Source organism: Haemaphysalis longicornis, unplaced genomic scaffold, assembly GCF_048455015.1.
Source record: "Haemaphysalis longicornis isolate Haplotype H1 unplaced genomic scaffold, Haemaphysalis longicornis Haplotype H1 scaffold_2, whole genome shotgun sequence".
NCBI lineage: Eukaryota > Metazoa > Arthropoda > Arachnida > Ixodida > Ixodidae > Haemaphysalis > Haemaphysalis longicornis.
In genome coordinates this window covers 12,724,929-12,749,402 of record NW_027526295.1, presented here as the reverse complement: position 1 = coordinate 12,749,402, position 24,474 = coordinate 12,724,929, and the positions used below count along the sequence as shown (strand labels likewise).

The following is a 24,474-nucleotide window of genomic DNA, read 5'->3' as shown; positions in this document are numbered from 1 at the left end:
CGCGTAATTTATTGCATTTTTTACACAGCTGCGAGATTTCAGGCGTTCTCAGTTCATTAAGACGCGCGCGAAGCTCCTCAGAACCTTGTACACCGGCAGTGAGTTTGACAACATCGATTCCTCTCCGCTGCTTCGTGCATAGACCTACCCCAGTTGTGCAACGTCATTTACGACGAAGAATTATCAGCGTACTGGCCGCCAGTTTAATCCATTTCACAAACTGCCTACTTTCCTTGTATGTCGGGGCGTTGTTCCGGCAGCGGACTCTTTCTTTTGCCGCTGCTTGTAAGGAGTAGCTTGGGGGGCTGTAGCCAACGGTAAAGTCGACGACACTGCATCGTTTGCGAGCGCGCACCTCTTCGACATTCAGTAGAGCATCCCCTTAAAACACCAAAAAGAACCCTTTCGCGCAAGCACACTCTCAGAAAAATGCTGACCGCAAGTAGCATCATTTTCTGCTGGGGATGGCTGCAGAGCACGCATTCATTCGTTTAGGATCGCAGGTAACGTTAATTACTGTCACGTTTTCTTGCCATGCGTTGCAGGACGTACTCAATAAAACATTTGCACCCCATTGTTTTCTTTGAGCAAGCATAAAAAGCGCAGCATAAAACCCCATTTGTGTGAGCGCTCAACAGCTACCGCGGCACACATTCCCTTCGGTTTACAGTTTTACGCCTTCTTTTGATTGTTACCGACACGAAACAAATGCTTAGAACACGTTGAAACACTGCGGCAAGCGCAAAGGCTTTCGTACGGCTTTCTGGAAATTACCGTCTGCACCCCCGCCGGCGGAACCAGCCAAGCTGCGGCGAGCAGAAATCGAGCAGACGACCGATTATGCAAGCTGCCGAAAAGGCCCGACAATGCGCCGAAGGGGTCCGAACACCTCCGAGTGGGCGGCGCTCGGGCAGCTTCTTTTCTCTGCCGCTGGAGGGCGCCGCAATCAACGGTCTCAGCGGCGCCAGTTTGGCGACTTTATCAAAACGAAGAGAACAAGTTCGTTTTGTAGGATGTGTCCTCACCTAATAATATATCTTACACCGTGATCTGGACAACGAGGTCATCAGGTAGCTTCTGCAGGGTAACATGGTGCCTAACTTGCTGGGACTGGATGGCGTTGACGTAGAAATGGCTCTCCAGGATGACGAACCACGCGGCGTGGTTACCCGGTCATTGCCTGCCCTCGTCCGTGCACGTGCGGCTGGGGAAGCGGCGGGGCGCAGCCATGCTCAACGGGTGCAGGCGGACCACGAAGTAGTGCGGCCGAGCCCACTTTATTTGGTCTGCGATGGCTGAACTATGGCAAGGAAGAGAATCGTGGAACAGGATGCCGTTCCAGACAGGTGCCGTGCGTGTTCTTAGCACGAGCATGGTTGATTATGGTGGTGGTGGTGGCGCTGATGAAGGTGCCCATGGTGGTGGTGGCGCTGATGAAGGTGCGCTGATGAAGGTGCCCATGCCCTTCACATTTTGGAGGGGCAATGGAGGGGATAAAGCGAAAGCCCCTCCTTTGGGTCCTCGGCCTATTTTATTCCTGGGCGGCGGCCAATGAGAGCAGTGTATGTACACGGGACCGCGTCACAATATCGGCAATATGCCGCAAGAACAGAAGCCCCCCTGGCTTTCGGAAGCTTATGCTCGAGGTGCAAACACAAAAAAGAGGCCTCTAATTGTAAGTCATTTTCTTCCACTGATGTTTGCACGATCATTGTTAGGGCACATTGTTCGTTAAGCTTATTCGTTATATGATTAATGGATTCTTTGATATTGTTACAAGAAGACGACGACGACGAGGGGAGTAGTACAGGGTGCTATGGGGGGTCCTGACACTTTAGCGAACGCCGTTTCATCGAACGCCGTTGTATCTATGCACGTTTTATCGAAGCCATTTTATAGAAGGGTTTTTCCTACCTTTTCATGTAAGCGATTTCGCAGTATGTTTTCAGTTTCCTCCGTGCTATATAACGAGCAAAGCTTGTATCCACAGCGGGTCTTTATCATTTAACAAAATTTGTTGCATTTGTACTAGTTGTCTTCAATTTCCTGCGTACGTTTTGTTTGTGTGGTGCGCGAAGTTTGTCCTCGCAGTTTTTTTTTGTTATGTCTGTTCATTGCGGAGATGGAACTGCTATAACGAATCTCCTTCTCTCTCAAGTCCTTCCTCCGATCGGAAGCATATTACAGCGTGCCGCGATATCCTTCGTACTTTTCTTGTAACTCCGTTTTTTGTGTCGATACAGAAGTCTAAGTATTATGCCGCATACGCTTCACATTAGTAAGGCACTTCTTGGCGCTTGCAAGCCCAATCTCCACAACCTTAGTTGAAAACTAGCGGGCGTCTCTCCGATTTCTGCTAGGGAGTTACCAAACCTTGCTCCACTGTTCTCAGCCTCTTGCGTATAACTAAAGAGGAAAACGTTTTTAAGTACAGAGCGCTTTAGGGGCTCGCCTTGTCGTCGTAGCTCGCTCGCTGGACCCAATTAGAGCCACACGGCGTTCCGTCGTAGCGGCGTAACCCAGAGGCTTCTAAAGCCAAGCGATATGGGCCTCCTGCGCTGGAGTTTTGGCGACATGCAGCGCCCCTAGCGGCCGACGCCTCTGGGTAGTACAAAAGCAGACGACCCTCGTCGCCCTCCATGTGTTTTCAATTACAAGCCACAGTGAAAGTTGGTTGTGGCGATTTGTGGCGTGTTTAAATGACTGCATACTGTATGAAATAGCCTTTAAAGTAGCTGCAGAGGCTAAACAAAATAATATCCGCTAAAAGAAGGCGATTTGTCGGCTTTCTTTTGAGCGAGCTGTCGCGGTGGTCGCGGCGTGGGACAGTATCGCCAGGTCGGGTGGTTTAACTGTTTGACGACAGTTACAGTTTTTTTCTTCTTGCGTGCGGTAGACAAAGGAACGTTCACGAGTAGCATAAACACGGAACGCTGCTCATCTTACATCCTGAGGTAACTGCAAAAGGTTGCTTCATCGGGAGCATGCAAGCGAACGCAAGAATTGCGCAGCGCCGCAGCCGACTCAGCTGACACTACTGGCCTGGCACCGCCTTTGAAACGAGCGGAAATTTTGTTTCGTATTTTCGAACACTAAATGATTCTTGCGCACGATTTACGAACGGCAGGGTACATGTATACTAGCCAGTAGGTGGGGCAATAGCGCCAATTAAATAAACAAATTAAGCGCTATTAAAGGACGCGAAACACGCACCAAATCACACGCCCGCTGCCTGCAGAGATGTGTACTTCTATAACATCACATAACACAGCATAACATAACACAGCCGCTTACACGGCGCGGGGCCCCGAATATTTACATACGAATATCACTGACTGTGTTGGTTTTCTAGTGCAGGGGTCGCCAAATCTGAACGCCGACACGACAGTTTTGACTTCAAATGGAGTTCGACAGCGAGACAAGAACAGAGAATTGGCGTCCTCCAGTTGAATTGCCCCCCCCCCCCCCCCCCCATCTTCACACTTCGCCAGATTATTGTCAAATATTATTAGAAATTCGCTGAATATTTTCTCTTTGCATTCAAAGCCCCCCTCCGCCACTGCCCCCCCCGCCCCCCCCACCCCCGATTTGCCGTCCAGCCCTCCGCCGTATCGGCTGCATGGAACTCCGCCGTTGCTGACCCTCATTCTAGGCTATTAAGTGCGAACTGGGAATGTATGCTGCAAGAGCATAATTAAGTAAAGTGAGCGCAAACAAGGAAAACGAGCGGCCTCTTAGTTTGCCCGACCACTTTGTTTTACGGCCACTAATTTCGGAATCGCAAAACAGATTTCACGCTTCTGACGGTCGCGGCATATTGTCACTGCGACACGCAACAAAACGGCAAGCTAACGCTGCACCATGTATTCGTAACGGCGACGCAAACGAGCACTGTTTAATGAAAGTGCACGCATAGTGTGCAGGTACGCAAAAGAGCGGCGCACCGCAGCAGGCGAGCCTGCGGTGCGCCGCGGACTCGCTGGCTTTTTAAAGCGCGATCATCGCCGATTGCGTCACTCTTCTTTTTTGATCGTCTGTTTTTTAGAAGTCTTTGTCACCTAGAGTATTAGTTTCAACTAGAAATTTCACTTAAAATTTCACTTCGTACGACCAACGATCGGTGAACCTGCGAGTAGCAGACGCCGTCACGGTCCCGGCACTTTCGTCGGCGCTGTAAACGTGTTTAGCGCTGCAAAGCTTTTTCCCCTAATGCCAAGTTGATCGCTGAAATAGATCGGAAGCATCGGGGATGAGCTGGTGACCACGTCGCAAAATAATGGGGAGCGTCGAGCTCATTTTGCTTCTGTCAACACGGGATCCTATGGGACCCAGGCAGCTTTGTACTACCCAGAAGTACTGCCCGGAAGCCGCTTGCGCAGCGCCCCCTGGGCAGAGCAGGAGGCTTAAGTTCGAAACTCGTGAACCGCTGGCGATTGTCATACACCTCCCCGTTCGTTAGCGCAAATAAAACTGGAGGTACATTTGAGGCAAAATATACTTAATTAACCGGCAGCACCCGCGTTCATTTCGTTAGGAACGCTCGTTGGGTTGGTTTTTATGATAGTAAGAGGGGAAAAGTGGCAGCGCAACCCCGGCACGTGCGGGAGGAAAAGCAACCACACAAATACCTCCCACTGGCGCAGTATCAGGCAAGGGGTGCGGGAGCACTGCGAAGGCGGGAAATTTAAATTTCATTGGATGGTACCAGTGAGCGGATAACGGCGCTACAGCCCACTATGGCGAATCACTGCTCTGTATTTCCGACAGCTTTCACATGGAGTGAAACGACTAATTTTTTCTCTCCCTCGACCCCGCACCACGTCCCGGGTTGTCAGCTCACACGATTTCATTCTGTTTTTTCAGCGGGAGCTCGTGCCACCTGGTTGTTGTTTTTTTTTTTTAGGTGATATCTGTTCGTGTTGCTGTCGCCGCCCGTACGCCTGTTATAACAGCGTTTCCAGAGACGGCTTCAAAGGCTAGATACAAGGCTGGATATAGCAATAGACCCCTCTTGGCATGGCGACCTTGTTTCCTCCTAGTTTTGTTTGGTTCGACTTATTCTACCATTTAAACCCGTTTTTCGTACTACAGAGCGGCCTAGGAGGGTTCCAGATATACCGAACAATAGCGTCGGCTGGATATAGAGTTAACGTAAATTTGGCAATCACTTCAGCATCTGATCACCTTGGATTCAATAACAAGATACTAAAAAATGTTTCTGAAGGCATCCATCGTATCTTATCAGCTCCTTTCACTCAATGCTTGTCATTTGGTTCAATCCCCGAAGAATGGCGAATTGGTAAAGTAATACCCCTCTTTAAAACTGGCGATCGTTCATCCCCACTTAATTGCGGACCAATATCGTTAACAAGCATCATTTGCAAACTTCTCCAACACGTCATTCCCTCGCAGGTAATTAGCTGCTTAGAAGAGCATACCATCATTTTCAAGTACCAGCACGGCTTTCGAAAGGGCTACTCGTGCGACACTCAACTTGCCGGGTTCATTCACGATTTACATTCTTCCCTTGACGCTGGCATATAAGCTGACGCGATTTTTCTTGATTCTACCAAAGCCTTTGACCGGGTCCCTCATCACAGGTTGCTAATCAAATTAACACAGCTTAACATTCACCTACTTGTACTCGCATGGATTAAAGATTTCCTTTCAAGAAGACACATCCGTTAATAACGGTTTCTCCTCTTTTGGGGACGTTTACTCCGGCGTTCCTCAGGGCAGCGTGCTGGGACCCTTGCTTTTCTAATTTTCATTAATGATTTGCCTAACCCGGTTTCATCTCAAATCAGGCTTTTTGCCGATGATTGCGTGATCTATTGCAAAATTTTATGCAAAGATGATGAACAGGTCCTCCAGGCTGACCTAGATGGTATAAGTTCTTGGTGCTCTAAATGTTTAATGTGCCTTAATAATTCTAAAACAAAGCTTATGTCCTTTAATAAACGCGCATCTCGCATTTCAACCTCGTACTCTTTAAATAATACTCCAGTTGAACTTACTACTAATTACGAGTACCTTAGTGGTTACCTTAGCTCTGACTTATCCAGGAATCATCACATGAACGTCGTACTTGCATCGGCTAACCGCTCACTAGGCCTTTCAAACCATAACTTGAAGCATGCCCCATCGCACCTGCGTAAACTCGCTTACATCACACGTATACGGCCAAAAATCTAATACGCATCAGCTATTTGGGACCTTTACCAAGCCTACATAATTACAACATAGAATCACTTCAAAACCGCGCAGTTCGCTTCGTCTTTTCAGACTACTCCCATCATTCCAGTGTCACAACCTTGAAAATTCGTGCAGAACTGCTCGACTTGTCGTAACGGCGCACAGATTCACCGTTATCGCTTTTTCATAAACTCTATCACCACCAATTGCTTCATGACGATTTCTTTTCTTCACCAGCTTCCATTCTTCCTAGACACGACCATCCTCTCAAAGTGAGCGTTTAGCATGTATAACTTTGAACTATTCACGGTCATTCGTTCCGCGTACATTCGTTGACTGGAACGCATTGCCATCACACATAGCCACCGTCCCTGATGCTGTTAAATTTAATCAACTAACACTTACGGAAGTTGTTAATTGAAAACAAAACTACCGCTTTTGTATGTGTAACTTGTGACAGATTGTTCTTTTTCTACTGAGATGTGATTGTTGTTGCTTCTTCTGAGTTTATTTGTGCGCGTTATTTCGAGGTAATATTATATTTATATATTTGTATTCGCGCATGCGATGTTCTTTTTATGTTCTATTTTTCCCAGCGTATATATTTGTTTCTATGTTAGTTTCTGCTTTATTGACTACCCCCTATGTAATACCCTCCTGCGTGAGGGCGTTTAGGGGTACTTTGAATTATAAAATAAAATAAATAAAACTGTAGCTTTGGCTACGCAGTAGGAGTCTGCGGCAATTCGGGTCAAAGGGGACGGCGGCTACAAAACGGACAGGACTCGCGGTGTTACCACCTCTGTCGGGGCCTAAATTTCACGGCCGACCCCCCCCCCCCCCCCCCTGCCATTCATGTAGCACTAATCTTTTCAAAGTTCTCGGAAGGATATTGCTTCAAGATACATACAATGCTACCACATAGTAAGTATCCCGTGCAAACCGCAAGACTAAACAAAATTGGGTGAGGACAAGACTTTAGGTAACGCGATGAGGAACGCTGGCGCAAGGTGTAACTGTCACACCAACCTAAATACATCGTTACACGCCTACTTTATTTATTTATTACATACAGCGCCACGAAGGCTATACAGCGGGGGTGGGGGGGAGGGCGGGGTTACAAACCAAAAAAAAAATGAAAAATACAGCAGATTTCAATTCGCAAAATAAAGGCAATCACTGAACTGGGATATGGCACTGTGAAAATTGGAAAGAATATAGGTACATATAATTCAGCACTACGCACGTTGTAAACGGAACAAACTCCGCATTTCCCTGCAAAGTTTTATACCACGAAACAGCATGAAAACCCATTTTTCGCTTACTAAGGCCAACGGTTAACAACAAAGAAAATGTACATTGCACATTGCAAAAAAAAACACTTCCTCGCACACACACACACCCGCACACACACACAAAAGCCCTGTCACACTCATTAGTTCTTTTTGGTTGATAGCGCAGTTTCGGACAAAGCATAGCAAAAAGAGTTGCTTCCAGTGCGCGACACGAATGCTGACGGTAACCGATTCCACTGCCTGATAGTGGTGGGAAAAAAAGAACTTGCAAAGGATGCAGTGTTGCATTTGTACTCTCGCACTTCGTAGGCATGGTCAGTCCGCGCTGATGTATAATACGGTGATGCAATGTACTCTTCTCGCGGAACACCCGTTTTAGAAAAGTATATTTCACGGAATAATTTCAGACAGAGCTTGCTTCGGCGGTGTTCTGATAATTCCCATTGCAATATTTGTTTGGAAAATGTGGCACTGTATTGTTTATTTCTCGAATGTTTGCCTAATACATATCGCACGGCGAGGTTCTGAACCCTTTCTAGTTTCTGTTGGTCAATCACAGTAGAAGGGTCCCACACTGTACATGCATATTCCAACACAGAGCGCACATTTGATTTATACAGCAGTGCTTTTACAGCCTGCGGAAAATCACGGGTATTTCGACGCAAAAATCCTAGAGCTCGGCTAGCCTTAGCTACAGTGCAGTCTACTTGCCGATGCCAACACAAAGGCGGTGTGAAGTACTCCTAAGTACTTGTACTCTGTAACAGGTGAAAGAGTAGTATTATTGATAGTATAAGAGAGACGTCTCGTTATTTTTTTCTTTGTAAACTTCATACACACAGTTTTGTCCTGGTTCAGCTTCATTTCCCACTTTTCGCCCCATGCTTGAATTTTGTCTAAATCGCTCTGAATTTGAAGGACATCATTATCAGTGGTTATTTCTCTATAAATTATACAATCGTCTGCAAACATTCTCATACATGACCTAACGCCCTCACTGATATGGTTTATATAAAGCAAAAAAGTAAAGGCCCCAACACTGACCCTTGAGGAACCCCCGATGTCACCTCAACACAACCACTATTTACCGTTCACATGAACGTACTGTCGCCTTGACCTTAGGTACTCGGAAACCCAGTTGATGTTTTGAACATTGATATTATAATGAGACAGTTTTTCTACCAGCAAATCGTGAGGGACCAAATCGAAGCCTTTTTTAAAATCCGAAAAAATACAGTCAACATCTGTTCGATTATCTAATGCCTTCGCAACATAATGAGAAAACTCTGTTAACTGCGTAACGATTGAGTAGCCGCTGCGGAATCCATGTTGGTAGGGGTTCAACTGGGAATGGTCATTGATATATTTAATTATGGCTATGTACAGAACGTGCTCAAGAATTTTGCAACAGACACTGGTCAATGAAACTGGACGGTAATTTGAGACGACGCTTCGAGGCCCTGATTTGTGGATTGGTACCACAGATGCTATTTTCCAGTCCTCGGGCGGTAAGCATTGTTGAAGTGATTTTGTGAAAATTAGTTTTAAGTATTTGGACAGTATATGCGCGCAAGGTTTTAATTAAGCATTTGGCATACCATCTGGTCCAGTAGCTTTAGAAGTGCTCAGACCCTGAAGAAAGGCTTATATACCATTTGTATTGAAAATAATGTCGTTCATGTCAGGCACCTCACCCACTAAATGCCACTCTTCTGTATCCAGTCGTGTTTGTACAGCCGAAAAGACAGACTTAAAATAACAGTTAAACCATTCGGCCTTTTCGTTGTCTTCGTGAACAACACAGTTACCCACAAAAAGAGCAGGCATTGAAACCATGTCCTTTAGATTCCTCTTTGGTATTTCCAAATCTCCTTATGATTTTGCTTAATTTTGTTATGAAAATATTTGAAGAAGGCCGATTTGACAAGCGCTATTGCACTTTTCACATCACTTGTTTTTTTCTTTAGGTTATCAATGTTTGCTGATGTAGGAGCGTGCTTAAACTTTCTTTTTCTTATTTATCATGCCGCTCGGTTTTTTTAGTAAACCATGGTCTGCTTTTTTTTTTCTTTTGGTTAGCCACCAAGATGGAACGTAACGATCATGAAGATCCAGAATTTTTTCTTTGAAAGTCGACCAAAGCTCCTCTGCACAGCAACATTCAGCAAGTGTTTCAAAAACAACAAAGAATGACTCAAGGGCGGAATTTATTTCAGTAATACTCACTTTTTCATAATTGTAGACACGTCTATTTCCAGTATTGTTAATTTTTACGTAATCCAACTTCATATCACAAATAACCGCTTGGTGGTCACTAATTCCCGGTATTACCCGTGTGGACTGCATTAGATCTGGGGCATTTGTAAAAAATAAATCAAGAACATGGTTCCCTCTAGTTGGTTCGATAACTGTCTGAGTAAGTGTAAGCAGGTTAACAACATTTACCATTTCAATATTTATTCCACCAGTTACTCCAGGAAAGGAGGGCTCCTGGCTCCAGTTTAGTTCGGGAAGATTAAAATCACCAGCTATAGCAATGTAGTCTGTTTGAATGGTTTCAATATTGTGGGCTAGTTCTTGCAATACATCGGCAGAGGCTGAAGGAGGACGGTAAAATGAACACACAGATAAGGTTTTACCATTTCGAAGTCGGAGTCGGCACCATACCACCTCGCAGGAATTGTGGCTATCAATTTCGAAGGATGCGATGCTTTCATCAACTAATATGAACACGCCCCCTCCGTGTTTGTTCCTATCTTTTCGATAGCATGTAAAGTGTTCTGGGAACACTTCCCTGCGTGAAATATTTTCATCCAGCCACGACTCTGCACCTATAATTACTGATGGCTCTGTCGTGCCTACAAGGGTGTTAACTTCATCAATTTTATTCTTGATACTCCGGCAATTTACCACAAGGAAGGAAATGATAGCGGGTGAACTCTCAGTATGTCAATTGCTTTGCACTACTCGGTTTGTGGCGTCATCATAGACATACTTCACCTTGTCTAAGTAAAGAGTGTATTTCCTTAAGTTAACCTTGGTATCATTATTTCTTTGGGATTTAGCAAACTCCCAAAGGTGGCGCCGTTTACTGCGCACTTCGTGCGAAAAATCTTCAGATAGGCTAATATCAGTCGCTTTTAACTTCTTGGCATTCAGTAGAATGTCCTGTTTTTCTTTGAATGACGCAAAGTTGGCAATAAGCAGGCGAATTTTAACGGGCCTAAACTTCCCGAGTCTGTGCGCTCTTTGTATAGTCTTTGGCGTAATACCAAGTTTATCAGTACATATGTCAACAATGTGCTGTTCCGACACTACCCAAGATGCAGGACCCTTACGTTCTGACCCATCAACTGGGTAACTTTCGGATACGACTTCTGGTATACCATAACAAATCAGGTTGCAACGCCTGCTGCGGTTTTCGAGGTCGTCAACCTTTGCCAGAAGGGTCTGCACGCTATGTTTCTGCTCATCACATGCTACTTTACATTCAGCTACAACCGTTTCCAGATTATCAAAAGTAGTAACCTTGTTTTCTAACGAAGAAATGCGATTGGAGAGTAGGAGAGAGCGGCTTTTTGAGCTGCCTGATTGGTCTCGATGCTGTAGAGCTTAGCCTTGATAACCTCGTGCCCATCCAAAATCTTTTGCAGCGTTGGTGTGTCCATTCCTGGATTCAACTCTAAGTCGCCACACAACAAGAGCAACAAAAAATAAAACACGAACCGCCTCATCAAGCGAAACTTACGCTGTCTACAAGACCTACGGAGTTGGGGTTGCTAACATAGTGGCAAATATTGTAGTATTTGCCACTAGCAACACGTATGCTTGAGGGCTATCAATGAAGACGCCAAAAATATCAAAAGTTTCAGATAAAACACAGGGGACCCAAAGCAACGAAAAGCCGGAAGAGACGCGTCAACCTATAAAATAGCCAGGTTCTTGCATGTAATGCACGGTAGAGGCAATTTCGAGTGCAATGGCCAGTGAAACAAAATCACCCCTGAAATTCACAATGAAAGCAGCGAAGCCACGCTTTGATTGATTTTTTTTTTATTGTTGTGTTTAACGCGCCGACGCGACGCAGGCGATTAGGCGCGCCGTGGTGGAGGACTGCAGATTAATTTTGACCACATCTTTAACGTGCGAAGAAATCTCGCACACACGGGCGTTTTTGCTTTTCGCCGTCATTAGAAAAGCGGCCACCTCGGCCGGGAATCGAACCCGGGATCTCGGGCTCAGCGGCGCAACGTCTTAGCCACTGAGCCACCGCGGCGGGTAAACCACTCTTCCGACAAAACCGACGTAGGTGGTTCAATAAAACAGCGTTCGATAAAACGAGCATTTCTTCGATAAAAGGGTGTTTGATAAATTCTCTGGGAACCATGCTTATGACCCTACGTCCGAGGAACAAGACAAGAACCTTGGTATGCGTGCAGCCAGCGCGGGCTTTGTGATGGCCGACAGAGAAAAAGAGAGAACGATCTTTAAAGGGGCCATGGTGACGAAACACAAGTTAGGTTCATTCGGAAGATTTTGGTATCATACTGACGCCACCTTTAAAGTAAACATCGCTCAAATATTCTATATATTCAGGAAAAAAAAGGAATCTCTATGCGATCGCCTGTATATTTGCACGCACATGTATTTCTTTCTGGTAAAGTAAACTTGAAATTTGAAACTTCAGCTCCCCCCCCCCCCGCTTATTTCCCGCAACCGAAGCTATGATGTGATATGCCCAGCCGTGCGATTGGCTGAGGCCGGCAAGGCAAGTGGAAATTAGGCACGGTTTATAAGATTGCCGAACGAGGTGCTTGGGCTTAATATAGGGCACATAGAGCAGTAGGCATTGTGAGATGAGTGAATAAAGTTACAAACGAACACGTAAACACCGAAGCAGAGTTGGTGCAGCACTTTGCCGGCTGACACTTGCCAGCACAGCCGTCGGACGCGTTGTACGTGTCTGACACAACACTGACGAACTTACAAAAGCGGCACGGTCACTGCTATGACTCGACAATGTTTCTCGAGTCTTAGTTTACGTTTTAGGAAACGATTAGTATGAACCCTAATAAAAATACGGCAGGTATAGAAGTCCGGCCAAAAATAAAGTGCGAACATTGGCACTTTAGTGGCATTGCAGCGCCATCTATGAAAGCGGGCGACGAAGATACCAAACAGCCGTCTGTGATGTGGTGGCAGCCCTGCTCGGCAGTCTATCTTTAGTTTTAATGCCCTTCTCTGGGTACGTCATTGTCGATGTCATGACGCACACATTTTAGCGCGTGAACTGAAATTTTGGCGTAAAATGTTTAATTTCTTAGTGAACAAAGTATCGCTTTCTGCCGGACGAGCGCTGTGGACACTATAAAACCCTAAATCTTCCGAATAAAACTGGCATTCTGTCTGCATGGCCCCTTTAATGAAGCAGGCGATGTCAAAAAAGCTAGGCCGCCTGCTATGCCAGATTAATAGGGTGACGAAGATGATTATGATGATGCATTATTTTAACTGTTAAAGACGATAGTCTTTCTTGGTCTACTTAAACGGGAAAATTTTGGTCTGTCTGTCTGTCTCCGTCCGTCTGTCTATGGCCCGATTCAACAACCCGGCCAAAGTGATACAAAGCTGCGCAATAGGTCTACATACGCATAGCGAAATCTAAACGTCTAATCGCGATGTCAATGTGCATATTTGTCACCATTGTTCAATAAGAACAGGACATTACGCAAATATAGGCAAAAAATCAATGCGTAAGTAATATTCGCAGTGTTCCTTTCATGAATGTTTGGTTTTTGCTATCGGAAATGAAATACTACATCAACTGCAGAAGAAAATTGATTCCGTCGCCTGCTGTTGCCCGCGCTCCTATAGCTTCTGGCGGCAATTTAAGAATCAAACGGCAACAGCAACGAAAGGTTCCACTAGATAGTAGGGAAAATAATTTTGTAAACGTTGGAGTAGGGTGCCTCGATTCACGCGCGTCTCCGCCGTACGGCAGCGCTGGTATCGATGCACCCGACCTGTACCAGTGGAACGCGGTAAGTTTAAGATGACTTGAGCAACCTTCCAGCGTGTTATTTTGGGAGGAACGAGACAGGAGAGGAACAGCATGAGAGGTGAGCGGGAAAGAGAAGGAAGGCATTTACTTGGCAGAGGCGCCAGTCAACTATCGTATTTCGTCGAATTTGCAACGAAAGCAGCAGATACACGGCCATTTTGTAGAAGGTGTGATCAAGAGCTGTTCCTCCTGAGTACGCCAATAAAGCTTTTTTAGCGTGAGAGGCACGTTTAGAACTCCAATGACGTAATACGTCCTATGGAGCCTGGCCGACCCAGAGACACTTCGAGAGACATTCTTTGTGTACTTAATCGCGCACAATCACAGATGAGGGGCTGCAGGCCCTTTCGCACATCCCACTGTGAGCACAAAGGGGAAGTGGATTGGTTTATCTTGAAGCGGAAGTATAGCGTGTCAGCGAAATTAAACCGCATACGGTGGAGTACTGCTTCATTGTGTTTGGATAAGCCAGGTGTCATCTCAAAATTACATTTTGGATCGACATATTAGAGGGCCGTGTAATGATGGGATGCCCAAATAGATTGCTGAATGGTCCATGAACCTGGCTGCAATGCTAAAGCATCTTTAGATGCAAGTGCTGGTAGCGGTATTTTTGGTTCACGTTGGCCATGCCCTATGGATGCTCGAGCGTCTGCCTTCAAATTACCAGTTATTTCGCAATTGGCAGGGAGCCACTGGTGTGTTATCTGATGGTGCGAGCGCAGAGCTTGAAGATGCAGAGCATCTACATCAAGCACAAGCTGATCTTTCGGGAAAGACACTAAGCATTGCAGTGCAGCCTGAGAGTCCGTTAAGACGGCCCACACGTGTGCAGGCTGCTCGCTCATGTGGGCCAACGCCTTCCGCAGAGCTGCCGGTTCGGTAGGTGTAGACAAGGTGGTGTACTGAGCATGGCACTGAGGAAGGTGCCGTGTCATCCACATCAGCCACACCGGGACAGTGGCTGATGTGGATGACACCGAGCTGCCTCCATGCAACGATATTTATATTATCACTCTCTAATATTTACACGGTGTCACAGCACATTTGTGTCTCGTTTCCTTTCCAATGCAATACTTCCGTTTGAATTTGAGGTGAAAGAAGCGCACAATGAAGCAGATAAGTAACTTTGAATGAGGGAAAACAAATTCAACTCGTACAAACGCCTAAATACTTTATGATGGGCGACATTGGAGAGGGGTCTTCAGTGTACCGGGGCAGCGTTAGTATCAGTGCATGAAGAGTGAAAACTATATTTGTTCCCGCAGCAGTTTTAGTAGTTCGCTTTTACAGGCACGCTACTCCAGGAGAAATAGCCACTGACGCATGTCTTTCTTACTGCGTTTTATACCTACGTGCGCATGCATCCATTGTTACTCGTAATTTGAAAATTATCGTGGCACCATGCGCAGGTGAAGGACCTTTGTAAAGGTGGCGAGAAAATGAATGTGCCTTTGTGGCAGATTTTTCTTTTATCTCTTCTTGGCCTTTTTCGAAGTTTTGTGGGCGCGAGAGTATCGTTCTTTCAATGCTCAATCAATCTGGCCTGACAAACGAATGCCATAATTAAAACACAGGGTGCAGTCCACAGGCCCTCTCATAAGCACCAGGACACCTACACCTCCACCCTTCCCATCAGCACACCCTCCCCTCACACACACGGGTGCGGGCTGATGTTATTCTGCCTGGATCCACAAATGTTGCGTATACATTCTAAAATGTTTTTGTCTGTCCATGGAGGAATGTTTGAATAATCATCAGCGTTACCTAAGTAACCAGAATGGCAGAAGAAGTGTCACCATAAACAACTTTTCCATTTTTAGCCAATTTTATTTTAGTCGTAGCCTGAAACCATGCTTCAGTTGGAGTATCACGGTCACTGTCAAACAAGGGAATGCTTTAACTGTGCCGTTACTGGCCGTTTCGCTCGGAACCACGGCAGTCTGTAGCATTTGTGTATAGCGGGCCATGCCATTATGCATCTTTTCTTGGTGCACAGCCGGAACAAAATGCTGACTCGTTTCGAGCATCAACCCACGCCCGCCCCAAGGTCATGTTTACTCTGCTTACTGTTGGACGAAGAAGCTCCCCAACGTAATTCCCATTTCGGCTTCACTAACAAAAATACAATATTTCTGGGCGCCCTATACATTCCAGAGCCGCCCACGCCCATTCCCACGGTATAACAACTGCAATGAGTTGTTTTATCGTTTAGCTTTAAAACCAGCAGTGTGTACTAAAACATGTGGGCATAATGGGTCTGGCTACGGGGTAGCAAACCACCCCGGCTAGCCTCGTTAGAGACGTTGAGCGACGATGTCAGCTCGACGGTCCCTTGTGGGCCTAAGTGGGGTTCAGGGTGTTCCCCCTTCGCCCGGAAATGACCCCTCCAAAATGCCCCAGAGAGGTACGCGGCGTCCACAAGGGAGACGCCGCGACGGGTTCGACTCACCGACACAGGCGACGACAGGCTCCAAGGGGCCGGGACGAACCAGGGGGTTTATTGGCCCAGTTGTACAGTGCATAATAACGCCAAGGCCGGGTTAAGAACTACACTGTACCGACGCGCGCCTCGAGGCCGGGCTCTAGCGGGCCGCGACGGCTGAGGCGACACGGGGCTGCCGGCGAGGGGAAGGGGGGGGGGGGGGGGGGGGCGCCTACCTCGCGCGTCCGATTGGGGTCATGGGCCCCGCTCCGGACGTGTGGCGGCGAGGGTGCGATACGAGCCGCGACCCCTCGCGTTCCCTATACTCTATCCTCGATCTCCTTTCCGAGCCCCTGGAGCCAGAGAGACATCCCGAGAGCTAGCGAGAGAGCCCAGAGAGTCCAGAGAGACTCCGAAACGGGCGCGTCCGGTTTTAAGGCGCGAAGGAGAGGAGGCAGGTTCCCGGGCGAGGAGGAGCGGAAGCGGCGGCAGGGCAGTTGGAGCCCGCCGGCGCGTCGGCCCGCGAGGTGACGTCACGGCGGCGCGGGAAAGCGCGCTCGTTCGAACATCGCGGTCGCGGGAGGAGGAAAGGGGATCAAGCGGATCCCCACAAACAATGGCAGCACATGGGTTCAAGGCAAACGTGACCTTTCATAATATTTGAAACCAAAATAGTAGGACCTCATTACAGTTGCTTCTTCAGATATCACGTCAAAATTCTAAACGCAACAAGATTTTGCTCAACTTATACAGAACCGGCCTAACCGCAACGTTATGGTAACACACCGCCATCTTTCCGTTATCTTTTTTTTTTCTTGCTAAATGCAAAGTTCGATATGGCATTGAATATTGAGCGTTGAACGTTGAAATCCAGTGACTTGCTCCACCTTCTTATCCAGGAGGGGTACCTCTACCTAAAGGGGATGGCCGCCTCAGAAAAGTTACTGAAATCTTTCTACATGCATTCAGGCAGACTAGGGGAATTTATGCGCGAAGCCTTTAAAACTTGACAGTGAGTAATGTAACTATTTCAGAACACCAAGCGAGCACTCATTACCGCAGACGTTACAAAGCACCAGATTCTTCCGGCCGGATTCCTGATAGAAGCTATGAGATGGAATACGTTAGAGACACAGCAATTGGCCGGCCTGAAGTGCTTGATTGCATCGGCTGCGCGTAATCACTGCGCGCTCCGGTGCGTGCTCTTTTCTGGCGAGCAGGAGGCATATGTGACCATAATGGAGTTCATCCCCGGGGTGGATTTGCAGCGAGTGATGGCCAAGGACAAATTCCTCAAGATCGATGCTGTCAAGGTCATCATGGCCCAGCTCATCCTGGCGGTGGAGCACATGCACCTGCGCGGCTGCCTGCACCGGGACATCAAGATCTCCAAGTGGGTCTCTCTTCCTGTGCGACACAGTTTCTTGTAACATTACTCTAGTAATCCTCTGTCTTCGAAGCACCGTCGGCGGTTTCGCTTGCCTCGGAACCGAAAGGGGAGTATTCGGTGGCGAATCTCTCGCGGAGCCACAGCATTTCCCTGTTCTTTTCAGGGTCGGCCTCAAACATAATCGAATCAAATCAACTTTATTTTCCCCTATATATGGGCACCGCGAAGTCGCAGCCACAATGAGCTGCGCGAGGATGTCGGGGCGGCTGCCCCCATTGGCACGGCAGCTACCAAGTCAAACAGGGAAAAAAGCATGAAAAACCAGAAATAGAATTCAGTCTTGAACACGCTTCAACTGAACAGAGCAGAAGTGCTAAACAGTCACCTTTAACCGGGTGACGCAATCATCAAAACAGACTTATGATTGTGCCCCGCGCGGCCAAAATGTCTTTGCTTTGTAAATTTCTAAAATCGCAGAGCGCATAAACAATGCCTGGTCGCCTGCCCTTTGCCGCAGCCCCGCCGCCGAGTCGCCAGGGTCAGACATGTGACGAACGGAAACTTCACCCAGTAGCTTTGAGCCGTGCAAGTATGGTAGATAGAGTGTCTGCAGGTGTCCCAGTTCCTATCTTTGACGCCTTGGCTGACGTCGATTTCCGGCCCCGTTCGGGAATTCTCATGGCGGGATTTGCGGTCGTTAAAATAGAAAGTTATAGCAGATCGGAAAAACGGTTCCGGTAGGGTAACATCTACCGTCTGGACACCACCGCGCATGCGCAGAGCCCTACCGTAAACCAGAGCGACTTGGCCGGACGGTACCGAGACGTACCGTGCCCGTCGTTCCAAAGCGGACGGCCGCTTTGGAAAAGTTTGGTAGACGTACGCTTGGCTCACGCCTAGTCGAAAGGATTGTAAATGTGACATCGTTTAAGCAAAATGAGTTTGCAACAAGAGAAATCCGCGCGATTCTGACAGCTGAAGCAGCAAGCGAAACAGGGTCCCGATCCAACTGCTGTGGCTTGTGTCGTCGAGCGACGCATTTAAGATAGGTTGTTTTAGGTTAAATAAAGGCGATCCAGCTACATAACTAGTATTAATAGCAACATGGGGCCCATCTACAAATCGGCGAGTGAGGAACAGGCGGTACCAGTGCGAGGGACGCGCCAATACAACGGAAAACTGGAAGCAGCCAGCCGTATGTATGTACTGAGAGCCTAGCTTGACCTGCTGGCGCCATCTGTTGAGATGCAGTAGAAGTAAAATGTCCTCTTCGTGTTCACGCAGTCGCTAGTTCTAATCTCTGTAGGGGCGTTGGATTTTTTTAATACTGCCTTTAGCGCTTTTGAGAACTGAAAACTAATATTTCAGCACAGGAAATGCCACAGTCTCACGAAGAATTGCCAAACGACGTACAACCCAAGTCGCTCCCAGTCACGGTAGCATGTCCAGTGGTTACGGTCTCCTATAACTCTTAAAACGAGCCTTCCCGGTACGGTCCGGTAACATGTACCGCGTGCCGTACCGGAACCGTTTTTCCGATCTGCTATAACTCTCTAATATCAACGGTCCTCCTCCGCCAGTTTTCCAAACGAACGAAAGGAAATCCTCCTTCAAATGCTAACATCGATTTGACTACTTAGGAATGACCAACGCATTTGTATACGCCCTTTCTGAGCCCGCACCGTCAAGTGAACACAATGCGCAGCGAACAAAAGAAGCCTCCGCGGTTTCTCCTCGCGCCCCTCGCGCCAAAGTCAGCTCGGCCGGCGAAAAAACAGACACAATACAGGTAAGGACGCCGTACCCAGCAAACGATATCTAATTCCCTGGTGGTTATTATTAATAAGTGTGGTGCCCGAACTTAACCTACCCTTAACGTGCCCGAACTTAACCTACCTCACCAGCCCTTTGATTTAGTTGTAATTATTATACTATTCGTCCAAAACACGCCTTTCTCTGCGGTTGTGGTCCCGCTTCCGGCGTTTTGCGAGGTCAACGGCTCGCTCTTCCTCAGTCGTCGACTTAACCTTCGCGCGCTTGGCATTAAGCACTTGATCTTCCGGACCCTCTCCACTGTAGTAGCTCACTGGGCGAATCCGAAGGGTGATCAGCAGCCGCTTCCCGATGACGGCCCAAAGCCTCCCGCTCCCACGGAACGCTCAGAGAAGACAACCCCGCGTCGCCCTCATTCATGACCAAGCTCGCATACACGCGGGGAGTCACGTGGTCAGACAGCGACCCAGCTGCTGGGAGCGTATGCGCCTGCTAGCAGCGGCGGGTAGAGAACGCGGTTGTCGGCGCAGCTCGACCCGGCGAGTCACGTGATGTGTTACCAAGGCTATGGCGCACCTGCAGTCAAATGAAGATCAGTCAAATGATCGCAAAACTGCTCGACGAGATTACTAAAGCTTTGCTTTAAAGGGACACTGAAGTGATTTGTAAACAATGCGGCATTACGAGCGCAAATTGTAGTTCGGAGTCCCTAGGCCCTGTTTCGACCACTCTGAGCGCGTTTACGCGAATTTATTTAGTAGAAAAATCATTTCGAAAATGCTGTCCTCCTCTCTTTACGCTCGCCCATTTTTTGTGGCGTGTTCGTGTGACGTCAGCAGGAGAGGAGCTGGCAATTGGCTGCGCTACTGCGCGGCTCGCCAACCTTCCGCGACCGAGTCAGTCGGCCCAGCGTTTAGTCCGCCGGCCGCCTGACGGGTCGTCGCAATTCGCTCGATCAGTTGAAACTAAGCCACAACACGTTTGGGAATGGAAGAATGTGCCTTTCTTTACTTCGTTAGTTTGTACACTGTATCTAGCTCCAAGTCAAGGTCGCTTCACACAAGCGCTGCACAAGCGCCCATGCGACACTTCGCTGACTGGTACGCCAGTAGGAAAATATAAGGCCTCTTGAAGGGGGAGAAGAGTCAGCGAAGTCAATATAGCTACTAAGGACATAAAATCAACTGATATTTCTATCGTACAGCGTAAAACTAGGGTGCGGGAAGCACTTTTTTTGCGCTGGGCGAACAAGCACAGCGGTAAGCAGCACGACTACGCATCTGCGAACGCTTTTCCGTCGACGAAATGCAATTGCTAGACGTAAGCTATTGTGGAAACTCGGGGGACGCTTACTGCACGAGCGTAATACAACAAATAATCACCTAGCTGCTTGAAATACTAAAAATAAATAAAAGTGTAAACTGGTTATACATTATATAGCTTATATTTCGACTACCGCTTGTAGCCTAGTGGTCTGGAGCGCAAAGTATGTCACCCGGATAGTTTTGCCAGTCACAAGTTCGAATCCCCGCGGCTACATGCATTTTTTGTTTTTATAAGGTAACTTTTTCGTTTTTCGCCGATGTTTTCTATACTGGGTTCACCTTTTTTTTGGGCCGCAACGTTCATTGCTCCACGAACTAGTCCACAGAACTCGCGCAGGCTGGCACTGGCGCGCTAGCGAGTTCTCGTTGGCGTGCTGTTGCCATATGCACCGACTGCATGCAGGCGGTGGGCCCAGGCCAGAATCAACAGACCCTTGGACTGGTGCGAACACGCTTTTTACGATACAGGCATGAGTGAGGCAAGCTCCAAATATGGGCGTTCATGCACTGCGTAGGGCTCAGCTAATGAATGCTACGATTCCAAGCCGTCCTGGGAGGCTTATCTTATGCATTTTACAGTCGACAACATGGCAGAAGCGCGGTACTACGATTACTGTGATATTGAGAATGCCCATCCAATGATGACATCGGATGTCAAACATGTTGTTTTACAGAACCGAAACCGAAAGCGAAACTTGTTTGATTGCTAACCTTGGGCATCGTCCAATCACGGTGCCCCCTCCTCCCAACGTCGCAGCTTAGTTGGTGTGGCCGCCGCAAACCGCGCATGGTAGCTTTAAAGACGATAGTCTTTCTTGGGCTCCTTAAACCCAGAAATTTTGGTCTGTCTGTATGTCTGTATGTCTGTCCGTCTGTCTGTCTGTGACTCGATTCAGCCACCCGGCCAAAGCAAAACAATGCCTGCGCATTAGTCTTATATAGTCACAGCTAAATCTACCCGTCTATGTCCGGTGTAAGGTTCATACTTGTCAACATTGTTGAAGAAGAACAAGACATTACGCAAATATGAGACAGCAAATCAATACAGAAGTGATATTTGCAGTGTTCCTTTATAAAAAAATCAAACAGGCTTGCTTTTGCGAATTTAGATACTTCATCAACTGCAGAAAAAGAATTCACTCCGCCGTCGCCTGCTGTCGCCCGCGCCACTATAGCTTCTTGCGCCATTTTAAGAAATCAACCGGCAACAGTTACGAAAGGTTCCACTAGATAGGTTCCACGTTCTGCTTGCAACGCACGTGGAGTAGGGAAACGCGGTTCTATAAACGTTGAAGTAGGGCGCCTCGATTAACGCGCGTCTCCGCCGTACGGCAGCGTTCGCATCGAGACACCCGGTTTGGAGCAGTGGAACGCGCGCGGGAAATTTAAAATGATTTAAGCAAACCTTTGGCGTCTTTACCTTGGGAGGAGCGCGACGCATGAGGAACAACATGAGAGGTGAGCGGGAAAGCGAAGGGAGGCATTTACTTCGCAATAGCCGATAAAGATTATCGTCTTTTGACGACATTTGCAACGAAAGGAGCAGATACGCGGCCAATTTTTTCTTCTTTCGCGCTTTGTAAAATAATTACCGATTAGTCAACCGGATAAACGATGAAAACTGTGCTAATTTGAGCCAGTCTACGCAGTGCAAGCAAAAACGGGAGCTTGAAAAATTCACTTCAGTGTCCCTTTAAAGAAAGAAACGCCGAAGGTGCGTTTAAATTCCATGACCATCCAGTCGCTCTAGCTTGGCTCCTCGCCAGTTGATTCCGAGTTATGGCGCCTCACTCGCTTTCCCCATGTAGCAAGCAGGAGCGCGGCATGGCGTGTAGAATGTTTTTCCTTCGTGAACGATTCGCCCCATCGCAGAGCGGACGCCATGGCGGATCGAAAAGCAGAATATACCAGAAGCAGACGGCAAAGTCGTCACGAGCGCCTCCAGAGTTTGAACCACTCCGCCGACTTCGGGGAGCAACTTTTCTTGCTCCACGGAGCAACTTTCGCTGTGACGTAGCTCTCGATCTGACAAGGATTCGGTGACTCCCGATCTGCACTGGAACTTTGTTGCTCAAACGGAGTAAAAACGAAAGTTGCTCTGAAAGCGTTGCGGATCTTCCATTGAATACGACATAAGTTGGATATTTACAATTGGGTTGAATAACGTAAGAAACTTATTACTCCGTACACTTACAGGTGGGTGGCGCGAGTTCTGCAAGTGTGTGTGTTGGTCTGTGCAGGGACTCCACATATTATTCGCTCGCTTGTTCACTCACTCGCCCACTCCCTTTCACACATGTACACAGACAGAAAACTATACGTGTGCATAAAGTATATCACCAGGTACGTCCGATAATTGTGTCCAACACCATGAAAACAGAAATAATTGGTGTATTTTACATTAGACTGAATTCGAACTATCGGCTACTACAATGGCGTCCACGGATCCTTGTTGTCTTCTTCTTTCAAGACGATTACGTATCTCCAGGCGACTTTTCGTCGTCTTCCTCGAGATACTTTTTTCGATGCAACAAATGTAACAAGATATACTTTGTTGCCAATGTATATCTCCTCAACCTGAGCTAGCCTTCCACGATTGCCGCTTCGAAATGTTGTGTTGATGTGTCGGTGGCCGTAACATTGCCAGTATAAATTGGTGCAAAGTTGTGTCGGTGGCAGTCATAAGAACAAGAAGGTGCGCTATAACCGACATTGAGGCGTGTGCCTGTTTCTAGAACTGATAAGCATTTCTCAATGTCGGTTTAGTTCTCGTAACGAGCTCCTAGTCCCCTTGCATGAGGCCATAATATATCGATGCTACTATCGCACCTGTTCACAACTTTTGCTTCAGTTCAAAACTTTGCTTCCATAACAGGAATGTAAGAGAAACACAAACAAGTGGCACTGTTCACGAAGTAAGAAACTCGCGGAGCATTTTCTATTTTGGCATTCTACGTGGTGCGCACGTGACGGTGCCCGGAACTACTTCAGCGAACTCAATTTTATCGCAGACACAAGGACGGCATGAGCCCGTAATTATTCATGGCGGTCATGTGCCACAACTGGTGCTCTCGTTGTGCATTCTTGTTCACGTCTCTACCCTGTATTTGACCTGTCTCGACATCCCCGTTATTTTAAAGACGATAATCTTTCTTGGGCTATTTAAACGCAAAAATTTCGTTCTGTCTGCATGTCTGGCTGTCTGTCGGTGACTCGATTTAGCCACGCGGGCAGAGTGAAAGCGAAGCTGCGCATTATTCTTATATAACCACAGTCAAATCAAAACGTCTCTGTGTCAATGTGCATACTTGTCAACATTGTTGAACAAGAACCAAAATTACGCAAATGTAATGCATAAAATCAATACATAAGTGATATTTTATTAAAACACGATATATAAAATTGATATTAAACGTGATATTTTATTTATACGTTAATAAACTGTTTCTGGATGCTTGTTTTTTACGATAAATGCAATAAATAGGTGCAGAAAACTGTAGCCTGCTGTTACCCGCGCTACTATAGCTCCTGGATTCATTTAAGAAACCAAATGGTAACAGTAACGTCATGTTACGCTAGATAGGTTCCACGTTCCGCTCGGGACGCTCGTGGAGTAAGGTAGCGTGGTTCTATAAACGTTGTAGTAGGGTGCCTCGATTCATGGGCGTCTCCGCCGTACGGCAGCGCTGGCATCGAGGCACCTGGCGTTTTAAATACATTTAAATTGACTTGAGCAAACCTCTAGCGTGTTATCTTGGGAGGAGCGAGCCGGGAAGGAACAGCATGACAGGTAAGCGGGAAAGAGAAGGGAGGCATTTACTTGGCAGGGGCACCAGTGGACTATCGTCCTTCGTGGACATTTGCAACGAAAGGAGATGATACGCGGCCATTTTTTCTTCCCATCTTTCTTTCGCACACGAGTTCAGTGTGTGGCATAATTTTAAGTTATTGAAAGCAGTTAAATAGTTACCAGTGACACGTATCTTACCTTAGCGTTTTTTAACAGGGGT

The 24,474-nt window shown here is 47.3% G+C and overlaps 1 protein-coding gene across 1 annotated transcript in view; it reads left to right on the top strand.

Annotated features, from left to right (window-relative positions):
* The window catches only part of LOC144167830 (uncharacterized), a 296,895-nt gene that overhangs the window by 59,663 nt on the left and 212,758 nt on the right, over positions 1–24,474 (top strand). The window contains exon 3 of the mRNA XM_077696990.1: positions 17,197–17,369. Coding sequence (XP_077553116.1) covers positions 17,197–17,369 — 173 coding nt within the window. The remainder of the gene's footprint in view (positions 1–17,196; positions 17,370–24,474) is intronic.